The sequence below is a fragment of the Dipodomys spectabilis genome, unplaced genomic scaffold, assembly GCF_019054845.1.
Source record: "Dipodomys spectabilis isolate Male_0828 unplaced genomic scaffold, ASM1905484v1 ptg000492l, whole genome shotgun sequence".
Classification (NCBI taxonomy): domain Eukaryota; kingdom Metazoa; phylum Chordata; class Mammalia; order Rodentia; family Heteromyidae; genus Dipodomys; species Dipodomys spectabilis.
The window spans coordinates 104,434-115,704 of NW_024871169.1; the positions used below are offsets into that span (position 1 = coordinate 104,434).

General features: G+C 47.5%; 1 protein-coding gene across 1 annotated transcript; it reads right to left on the minus strand.

Annotated features, from left to right (window-relative positions):
• Nucleotides 1-30: 30 nt before the first annotated feature.
• Nucleotides 31-6,838, minus strand: LOC122098766 (complement factor properdin). Its single transcript, XM_042669186.1, has 9 exons — nt 6,684-6,838; nt 6,440-6,590; nt 4,216-4,391; nt 3,662-3,832; nt 3,332-3,523; nt 2,964-3,137; nt 2,530-2,721; nt 2,277-2,388; nt 31-256 (listed from the first exon to the last, which is right to left on the minus strand). The coding sequence occupies exons 1-9, from the start codon at nt 6,745-6,747 to the stop codon at nt 94-96; spliced, it is 1,395 nt and encodes a 464-aa protein (XP_042525120.1). The 5' UTR covers nt 6,748-6,838; the 3' UTR covers nt 31-93.
• Nucleotides 6,839-11,271: the final 4,433 nt, after the last annotated feature.

Sequence of the window (11,271 nt, forward strand, 5' to 3'; positions counted from 1 at the left end):
GGGAAGGTTGTTTTTCCTTCTTTCAGCAAACTCAAAAGAGCCTGATTTATTGGAGTCTGGGAAGACAGGTGGTCAGAATGGAAACATGAAGGGTCAAGGTGTCTCCATAGGATCTTTGCAGGCAGGCACGTGTAGACATGGCCGTTTTTCCTCCACCACCAGCTTCTGCCCCTGCAGCTCTTCACATTGTGGACGTGGATTCCCCCAGAAGGTCACATTCTTCTCACCCTGACCTTCGACCATGGTAACGGTGGGCCTGCGTGTTAGTGAGGGAATGGATGAGAGAAGCTTAGGAAAGGCACAAATACTTTCAACAGATACTTTTTAAAGACAAGGTCTCACTTTATAGCCCAGGAGCTGGCTTTGTACTAGCCATCTTCCTACCTCAATCTCCAGAGTGCTGGGATTATAGGTGTGTGTAACCATAGATAGTTCAACAAAGTCTTTTTTTTGGCGGGGGGTAGATATCAATATTTGAACTCCAGGGTCTTGTGCTTGCTAGGCAAGTTCTCTACCACTTGATCCATACCTTCAAAGAAGTTTTAATGAATGTCCATTGTGTGCCTAACACTACGTTGTAGCCGATACTGGGCTATTTATCCTTCCTGTGCCTCAGTATTACTAATCTACAGAATGGCAATTAAAGGAATGATACCATCTCACCAAGCTGAGTGAGGATAAATGAATAAAATCAAGTAAGTACTTGGTAGTACCTGGCATTATAGTAAATGCTGAAAACATGTTGGTGATTGTTCATTTCTTTGTTTGTGCCAGACCTGGGACTTGAGCTCAGGGCCTTGTGCTCTTGCTTGGCTTTTTCACTCAAGGCTGGTGTTCCGCCAGTTAGGCCACTCTTTCATTTCTAGCTTTTTGGTGGTAAATTAAATGTGAGAATCTCATAGACTTCTCTCTCTGGGCTGGTTTTGAACCACGATCCTCATATCTCAGCCTCTTGAGTAGCTAAGATTACAGGTCTGAGCCCCTAGCACCCAGATGATTGTTAATTATCTTTTCCCCACTCTTCACCTGCATAAAGCCCTTGTCCTGACATTCAAAGTTTTGTTTTTTGGGCCCAAATCCCTGTTTCAAGCCTCTCTTTCCCTCTCTGCCTGCCCCTTCCTCTTCCTCCCCCCTCTCTGTTACACACACACACACACACACACACACACACACACACACACACACACACACACACACACACACACACACACACACACACACACACACACACACACACACACACACACACACACACACACACTGAGTCAACGTTCAGAAAGGTCTTCACCTGAGTTATTTCTTCTATTAGGTAAGCCCTCTATTCATTTCCACTTGGATCTCCACAATTGGTCCATCCTCCACACAGTCTCTCACTAATCCAAGTCCTTTGTGCTTCTATTCAATATCGCTAACTCTAAAGATGGACACTGATGGCTTATGTTGTAATCCTAGCTATTCAGGAGGCTGAGATCTGAGGATCAAGGTTTGAAGCCAGCTGGAGTAGAAAAGCCCACGAGACTCCTATCTCCAATTAACTATCAAAAAATTGGAAGTGGAGGTGTGTCTCAAGTTGGAGAGCACCAGCCCTGATCAAAAAAGCTAAGGAACAATGCTCAAGCCCTGGGAACAGCTCACTTAACCTAGTAGCTTGATCTGTATGGAAGGAAGGGATTGGTGTTTTTTTTTAAACACTTAACTCCTGGGTGAACCACCAGTAAACACACTTAAGTGGTTAATCTTAATCCTATGTTCAGGGCCCTGCTCAGTCCTGATGCCAGGAATGTTTTTTCTCTACTTGCATAGGAAATCTGGCTCTGCTTCTTGGACCCAGGGCAAGGTGGCAGCCCCTCTGCCAGTCATCCCTCTTTATGCCTTCTGCCAGGTACACACTCAACTGGGTTCCTTGGAGGATTCATAGAGCTGGGGTGTGTCTGCAACTATTTCCAGAAAGGCCTTAGAGTGCCTCAGAGAAGTGAGATGTGGTGTGAATGGAGGTTTGAGTGACTGAGAAACTCAAAGTGTAGGAACTAAGGGATCAGGAATGGACACTGAAGTACTGAGTGCATAGGAAAATGGCTAAACTGCTGCACGTAGGACTGAGAGGCACAAAGCCTGTGTGTTAACCCTCAATATCTCCTCTTCCTCTTCTTAATTTCTGGCAGATGGCACTTAGTAAAATAAGCACCTTAGACCCAGTGGCGAAAGCCCTTGCTAGGTGTAGCTGACTTTCTCATCTTTAATACCCTCTACTTAGCATAATCTTCCCCCTCACTCACGCGAACTTGGGAAGCAAGGCTGTGCAGAGGCGCTGGCGGACGCGGGTGGGGTTGGGTCCACATGGAGGTGTGCACAGCCCCCATGTAGTCCACTGTGACCAGGAACCTTTCACTGTAATGAGGGGAGGGGGTCAGAGAGTCAACACTGGAAAGTCTCAGTGGGAAGGTATAGAAGGGTTCACAGCAGAGATGGAAGACCTTTGTCCCTGCCTGGGCTGCCCATCACCATAGTGTTATCTGTGTGTCCACTCACAGTTGCAGTTCTGGATGTTGTAGCAATGTCGGATATCCTGGTAATTCCCAGCACACCGATTCCCATCAAACTTCCGACCCTTGCAAACCCTTGTGCGGTACTGCTGGCCCGGGATTTCATTACAGTTGATGGGCTGCATGGGTAAGCGGCTGCAGACGCCCCATTTTCCCCAGGCTTCCCACTCCCCATTCACTGCAGAGACAGAAGGTAAGCAGGGAGTCAGTGAGGCAGTTCAGAGGGAAGGAAGGAAGGCTATGGGAGTTGTAGGGGTGATCAGATGTGTGGATGCGGGGGTGGGGGTCAGAGGCAGCAGCAAGGCTTGAGGACTAAGGAATAGAGGGGATTTGAAGCAGCAAGGCTTCAGTTGCAGGAATTGGGTAGCAAAGATGGGCTGAGGAATTAGGTATGAAAACAGTGCTTCTGGAGGTGCTAACCAGGGCAGGGTACAGCTGTGTTGCAGATGTGGGTCCGAGTAGCATCACCAGCACAGAAGGGGCCCCCATGCTGGGGCACAGGGTGATCACATTTCCGTCGTTCCAAGGTCTGTCCTAGGCCACAGGTCACAGGACAGGGGCTCACAGGGCCCCATGGTCCCCAGCCTCCAGCCACTGTTGGAGAGGGGAAAGGAAGTGAGGGAATAAACCACCACAAACTTTCCTTCAGCCTCTAGACCCTTGAGGAAGTCCCCAAATGAAGAGCTTCATGGCCCTATGGTATAAGAACTGTTCTAGAAATGACAGAGCATCTGTGCCCTCAAACTAAGAGTCCCTGATGGTGTGTGAATGGCCTCATCTCTGCACACCTGGGCAGGGTGGCAGGCCAGTGCAGCCCCGGTGCTCATAGGCTGCTCCTGGGCAGGGCTTTCCAGGAGGCTGCTTGGAGGGCTCTGGTGCAGAACATGTGCGGCTTCGTGTCTCCTTAGGTTCTTGGGATCCACCATGGCAGGTGCCTGAGCAGGGGCTCCAGGAGCCCCAGGCAGCCCAGGCCCCATGTGCTATGAGAGAGGTGGGAGAGATACACATGTGGTCAGGCACAAGGAAGTCCACTCACCCTGGTAGTTACTTCCTGTAACCCCACAGACCCACCCTGACTCTGGGTGTCTCATCCACATCTTGTTGCTGTCCTTACTCACTGGGGCACACCTGCTGAGTATCACAGGCCTCTGACTTCCGGGCCTCTCCGGGGCAGTGTCCCCCACACTTGGGGGCAGGATGGTCACACAATCTCTGGCGAGTCCTTGTTCCTTTGGAGCAGGTGACAGAGCAAGGCCCCCATGGTGCCCACTCAGACCAACCACCCATCTCTGTGGGAGAGAAGGGGACAGGATGAAATCGGAGATGATATTCAATGTTCTGTTTCCTTATGTACCCTCCATCAGCTAATCCTATCCTCACATCTTGTCCCTACCCTAGCATAACATCGCTCTTGATCTGGACTATGGAAGCAGACTTAGAGAAACACTGGTCCCATTGCTTCACCCCTCAGGGACAGTCTGTTCTGTTTTTTAATCAAGTCAGATGGAATTTCTTCCCTGCCTACAATGGGAATCACTCAGACTAAAGCCAATGCCCTCCCTTCCACCCACTCTCCTCCAGCCACCCCAGCCTTCTCAGTTTCTCACAGGCACAGGCCCTGGCTCCAGGGGCTGGGTGACAAAGAACACATGCCTGCCTCCCTGATCCTCACCAGGACAGCATGGCTGGTCCTCACAGGCCTGTAGCTGCCACTCAAGTGTTCCAGGAGCCACCTTCTCAGGGCACTGTCCACCCCTGCCTACACAGCGCCGGTGTCGTAGCTGGGACCCTTCAGAACATGTCACTGAGCAGGGAGCCCATGAGGACCATGGTGACCATCGTGGGAACCTGTAGAGAGGCACATGTGTCCCATCCAGGGATGAACTGACAGGGTGGCATGTGGGTTTCCAGTGTGTGGATAGGCACAAGAATGGTGCTGGGTAAAAGGAGTACTAGCCCTTAGGGATGCTGAGGGATTAAATGGGAAAGGTGAGGAACGAATGGAGTAAATGTCACTTCCCTTCATGGCTGGGTCCCTGAAGTTACCCTTAGATATCCCCCCAAGAACAAAGCCAGGAACACAGTAAGCAAATGTAAGGACCTGGAGCCCCAAACTGCTCCCAGAAACCCAAAATGCCCACCACCTTGTACTGTAGCAGGCAGATAGGAAGTGTTTAGTAAATGGGAGACCTCCCAATGGGCTGAGGCCTCTTCAGAAACACCCTACCTAGATAAATCCTCAACCTCCTACTCAGTCCACCAATGTTTAAGAGATATGAAGCTGGGCACTGGTGGCTCACACCTGTAAGCCTAGCTACTCAGGAGGCTGAGATGTGAGGATGGCAGTTCAAAGCCAGCCCGGGTAGGAAAGTCTGTGAGACTCTTTATCTCCAATAAACCACCAGAAAACTGGAAGTGGCTCTGTGGCTCAAGTAGTAGAGCACTAACCTTAAACTGAAGAGCTGAGGGACAGCACCCAGGCCCAGAATTCAAGCCCCATGACAGAGAGAGAAAGGAGGTTAGGGGGAGGAACTACAGACATAACTAGGGACTCAGAGCTGCTCTTGATGATCCCCAAGCTCCAACTCAGGAGGCTGAGATCTCAGGATTGCAGTTCAAAGCCAGCCTAGGCAGAAAAGACAATAGGACTCTTATCTCCAATTAAGCACCAAAAAAGCCAGAAGTGGAGCTGTGGTCTAAGTTGTGGAGCTTTAGCCTTGAGCATAAAAGACCAGGGACAGTGTTCAGGCCTTAAGTTCAAGCTCTAGAACCAGTACCAAAAAAAAAAATCCCAATCCTCCAATCCCCACAGTGTCTCTGGAATACACAGGAAGTGGTGGTAAAATACATCTAGAAGACAATAATGAGGACTCCATCAATGTAAGCCAAAAGTCATGATTAGGAGACTACAGATTCTCTGAGATCCCCAAGCTGCCACTCAGACCCTGCAATGTGTCTACTATGGAGGAAGTACCCAGTGAATGTGGAGTGTCATCATAATTAGGGGCCCAGAACCACCCCTAAATTCCCCCAAACTTCTCCATTCCCACAATGTGTCTGTATACAGTAAGCACTCAATAAACATGGGCTGTCATCACATCTAGGGGACTGGAGTTACCTTCTGGAAATATCCAAATTGCACTCTACCTGCAATGCTTACAGGAAGTGCTGTAACTGGTTCTCAATTAGGGCTGTTCCTCCTCACCACACCCAGGATCTTTGGCAATGTCAAGATATTTTTTGATTGTCTCAACAGGTGTGAGGAGTTGCTATTAGCATTTGAGAGGAGGCCAGGAATGTTATAAAATATCCTACAAAGCACACGTCAGCATCCATACCCCTGACAAAGAATTTTTCAGCTCCAAATGACAATAGTTTCAAGGTTGAGAAACTCTGAACTATGGGGCTGGGCACAGTGCTCACTCTTATAAACACAGTTACTGAGGAGGCAGAAACTAGGATTGTGGTTCAAGGCCAGCCCAGGCAAAATGTTAGTAAGATTTTATGTCAACAAACAAATTCAGTACGGTGGTGCATTTCTGTAATACCGGCTACTTGGGAGGCATAAGTAGGGCGATCATGATTCGAGGCCTGCTCAGGTAAAAAATGTAAAACCCTATCTGATAATCGAAAGCTTTGGGCTTGGAGTGGTAGTGTTGGCCTAGCAAGTACAAGGTCCTGAGTTCAAAGTCCAATACCCCCATGAAAGAAAGGGCAGGAGGAAGAGAGTGGGGAGGGGCAAGAAAGAAGGAAGGAAGGAAAGAAGCAAAGAAGGGAGACAGAGTAAATGTCATGATCTGGGCCTTGTGGGCCATCCTTGGAAGCTCCGGAGAAAAGCTAAGCCCAGTTCTGGGTGACAGTCTTCTTGGCCTTCCCCTAGCCCAGCTCCACCGAACCTGCATGCCTGACAGAGCCCACTACCATGCTCCTGGAAAGCATAGGCAGTGTTGAGACAGCAGTCCTCTGCACGGACACCTCCCCCCAGCAGGCCCTGGCATTTGCCAGTTGACTCTTCATACTGGGTGAAGCAGATCACTGGGTCTGAGCCTGTAACAAGACCAGGGGAGGAGGAGAACAGCTGGTTAGGGGTCTGGTGATCCTGGATGCCCCTGGTAGACAGCTAGGCCTTCACCCACTTACCTGTGACTGGTAGCGTGAGCAGCAGCAGTAGTAGCAACCCAGGGACCTGTACTTGGACAGTCATGTTGAATACGCCAACCCTGCTGACCCGCGAGAGGAAGAGAGAAGGCCCAGTCTTTATCTGGGCTGACCTGCTCTGGAAAAGAGGAACCTAGGGGTAGCAGGAGGAACTGAGAGGGTATGGTGCAGGCCTCTTCAGCTCTGACTTCTCCAGTGTCCTCTCTGCCTCCTCCCTTCTACATTTCCTGTGTCACCCTTGGTACTGTTTTCTTTGTCACCCAATCCCCAGCACCCTCCTCCACTTCACCTAGCAACCATTCAGTGCTCTATGGCCCTCGGAGAAACTCTCACTTGAAGAACAATGGAGCCTGAGAGTTTGGAGCTAGAACCTCTTATAGATGTAGTCTTGGGCAAGTAACTTCATCTTGGAGCCTGGTACCCAGTATGGAAAATGCATGATCCCCACAATGCAAGAGAGAGCCTCATGTTCGTGGGGGTGTTGGGTAAGGGTGTGATGTGGGTGGCCCTGGTCAAGGGGTAGAGAGGTATCTAGGCAATTACTTGGCTCTCCATCCTGACTTCACTCTGCCCTCTTCTTTCCTAAAAGTGACGTTCCCTGTGGTCAGCATGGCGGAGTGGGGAGAACCCAAGGGAAGTGAGAAGGGGAAGCGGCATGGTGTGGGGATTCCAAAGGGAGTGGAATTGGGTATCCACTGCCCTGGGGGGGGGGGGCTCAGGGGTAGGGATGGGGGTGGGGATGGCGATGGAAAGGAGGGAATAGGCTGGGCCATGGTTCATCAGAATGCATTTGGCAGGTAATATAACCCATCTTTGGGCCTGTTTCCTGCTCACAGATAGTACCTACACAGCATAGGTCAGGTTTGAGGTGAACTGTGGAAGTTAAGGTTTAAAAAGTACTTAGAGCTGGGTGCTGGTGTTTCACACTTCTAATCCTAGCTACTCAGGAGTATGAGATTTAAGGATTGAGGTTTGAAGCCAGTCTGGAAGGAAGGTCTTTGTAACTCCTCAAATAACCACCAAAAAATAGGAAGTTGGACTATGGCTCAAGTGGCAAAAGTACCAGCCTTGAGCAAAAAAGCTAGGGGACAGTGCCTAGGCTGAGTTCAACCCTCAGTACTGCCCCTCCAAAGTACTTAGAATAGCACCTGCCATACAGGAGAGGCTGCTTGTTAAATTATCTGTTCAACACTGATTTTCTTGAAATAACCACTTACTATGTAGCTTAAACAGGCATGAAACTATGTAGTCCAGGCTGGCATTGAATGTGAAAATTTCCTGCCTCAGCCTCAAGAGTGCTGAGATTAAACCACCACATGCAACTTTATTCACCATTTATTGAGTACTTATAGGATTTGAGATGTGGTTCTCAGAATTATATGGAGCAGAGAACAGGACAACAATTCTGATCCCCTAGGGACTTAAAGGTGGAGACAAGCAGTAACATTTAGAGGCCCTCTCCAGATACCCTTCTTGGATGGCATTCCTGCTATTCTCTAGCCCAGTGGCTTTCAAATTTTAGTGTGTATCAGATGACTTTCAGTGTTTGATAAAACTGTAGATTGCTGGGCCCTATCTACCCGATTCAATAGGTTCAGAGTAGGGCTTCAGAATATGCATTTCTTTTGTTTGTGTGCTGGTACTGGAGCTTAACCTCAAGGTCTCACAGCCTCCCTTGTCTTTTTTTTTCCTCCTGGGGCTTGAACTCCAGGACTGAGCACTGTCTCTTGAGCTTCTTTTGCTCAAGGCCAACACTCTTATCATTTGAACCACAGCACCACTTCTGGCTTTTTCTGTTTATGTGGTACTGAGGAATCAAACCCAGGGCTTCATGCATGCTAGGCAAGCACTCTGCCACTAAGACACATACTTTCCCAGCCTCCTTTGTCTCTTTGCTCAAGGTTGGCATTCTACCACTTGAGCCACAGCTCCACTTCTGACTTTTTGCTAGTTAATTGGAAGTAAGTGTCTTACAGTATGTTGAGGATGACTTTGAACTGCAATCCTATGACCTCAGCCACCAGAGTAGCTAAAATTACAGTACTGAGCCACAGGTGCCTAGCTAATTTTGCATTTCTAACAAGCTCCCAGAAGACACTGATGCTACTGGTCTGGGGAACACACTTTTATTAAACTTACCAGTCTAGTCCTTTAAGCTTTATTTTTCCGTGTGTGTGGGGGGGGGGAAGGGTCTCATCTAAAGGAAACAATGCTATGAGCTCCTTGTTTTACTGTTAATAATGAACTCCTCTTTAGCCCATTTTCTTGCCAGTAAACCTGAGCTCCACAGACCTGCTACTTTCCTTTTTCATGTGCCTTAGTGAGCAAAATTCAAGAGTCTGTTTTAAATGCAGAAGTCTTAGGCCAGGTGTGGTGGCACAGACTTATAATCTCAGCACTTGGAAGATTGAGACAGGAAGATTATGAATTTGAGGCCAGTCTAGGCTATATAGTGAGGTTAACTGTGACAAAAAGTATCTTGTGGGCTGGGGATGTAGTTCAGTGGTAGAATACACACACACACACACACACACACACACACACACACACACTAAAGATAGAAAGCTGAGGCCTCATTTCTGCTGCATTCACATAGAAAAAAAACATTCTGCAAATTAAAACAACTTGGTCAAGGGTTAAAAACAACTCTTTAAGAATGCTGCTCTTATTTTCTGGGCGATCTGGTATGTTAATATTTGTATCCATTACAGATATACTGTGTTCTCTGACCATGTACTTGAACAAAGGGGTCTTGTTAAGATTCTAAGACTTCAGCTGTCAGGGCTTGTATTATCTTGTGAAAACAAACTCCTCAAGAAACCTGCAATTCTGCCTGGCTGCTTTATTAATCACTTGTTGCCCTGGAAATAATGTTATAATCGATATTTCCTTTGTATTAACTATTCAGGATTCTCTGTGGATGAAGACTGTTGGTGCCTTTTCTCCCACACATTCAGGTATTCAAATGCCTTAGCAGATTGCTTATTTAGAAACAAAGAAAAATAAGGGAATGTCTGGTCTTACCACATTATTAATGTATTAATGAATACATTTAGGGTATTTATTTAAAACATTAATATATTATCTGTTTCTTGTCAGTTTTCCTCACCCCAAAATGGCAGAGGGTAGTTTTTCTCTTTTTTTTTTGGTGCCAGTCCTGGGGCTTGAACTCAGGGCTTGGGCATTATTCCCCCGAGCTTTTTTACTCAAGACTAGTGCTCTAACAGTTGAACCACAGCTTCACTTCCTTTTTTTGTGGTGGTTATTTTGAGATAAGAGTCTCACAGATCTTCCTTCCAGGCTTAATCCTCAGATCTCAGCCTCCTGAGTAGCTAGGATTACAGGCACAAGCCACCAACACCTGGCTTTTCTTTTTTTCTTTTGAGACAAGGTCTCAATATTTGGCCTAGTCTGTCCTGAGTTTGTGAGCCTCCTGTCTCAGTCTCCTACCTGAGTGCCAGGACTGCAGAAATTTATCTCCATCCCTGGAAATGGCAGAGATTTTTTTTTTTTTTGCCAGTCATGGGGCCTGAACTCTGGGTCTGGGCGCTGTCCCTCAGCTCTTCAGCTCAAGGCTAGCACTCTACCACTGGAGCCACAGCGCCACTTCTGGCTTTTTCTGTTTATGTGGTGCTGAGGAAACGAACCCAGGGCCTCATGCTTGCAAGGCATGCACTCTACTGCTGAGCTACCGAGATTTTTGACTGGTTAACTTCTGGGACTTTGGTGCATTAAATGGGTGTTGACAAACAAATGTGCAATAAAGATCTGCTGAGTAAATGCTAACAGAACAGTTTGAGCAGGAGATAAAAGCATCATCTTGGGGGATAAACCCTGTTTCATGCCAAGACCAGATAGGACCATCTATAGAAGGCACATGAGAAGGGAGTCCCAGGAAAACCTTAGAGGAATCCCAGTTTTTCATGTTTTGGAGAAATGGAAAGAGCCAGCCCAGAGGATGGAGTAGGAGAGGACTGTGGAGGAAGAGGACAGACAAACATGGTCTTATCTGGTCTCCATCATGTTTTCTCATGCTTGTTTTCTTTTTTACGTTTTTTTTTTTTTTTGTCGGTCGTGGGGCTTGAACTCTGGGCCTGGGCGCTGTCCCTCAGCTCTTCAGCTCAAGGCGAGCGCTCTACCACTTGAGCTACAGCGCCACTTCCTCATGCTTGTTTTCTTAACCTACATATAGTTCTGGGTTTAGAGCCTCTGTTGTCTCTTTTATAAAGAGGCTCACAAGCATACACAATCATACCTCAGACACTCGAAGTTATGTATGTATTGTATGTGACAGTTTTGCAGATTTTTGCAACCACGCTAGGCTCTTATACAATATTATTCAGTCTTAGTTGTTTCTGAAATACAGCCATATTTTTCACATAAACACACTGTTAAACATTTGTGGTCACAACGTCTTACTTTAAAAAAAAAAAATCGAGTCCAGGGATTAGGATTCAGAGCCTGAGAACAGTCCTTGAGCTTTTTTGCTTAAGGCTGACACTCTACCACTGGAGCCACAGCTCCACTTCTTTCTCTTTTGGTACTTAATTGGATGTTAAAGAGTCTTACG

Excerpts from the sequence above, each read along its gene's own strand:
- LOC122098766 (XM_042669186.1), bottom strand. The coding sequence starts at position 6,747 with ATGACTGTCCAAGTACAGGTCCCTGGGTTGCTACTACTGCTGCTGCTC. Across the intron at positions 2,722-2,963 it reads CACAGCTGTACCCTGCCCTG|TGAATGGGGAGTGGGAAGCC; the intron begins GTTAGCACCTCC and ends CTGTCTCTGCAG. Across the intron at positions 257-2,276 it reads GCCTTGCTTCCCAAGTTCGC|GCCCACCGTTACCATGGTCG; the intron begins GTGAGTGAGGGG and ends ACTAACACGCAG.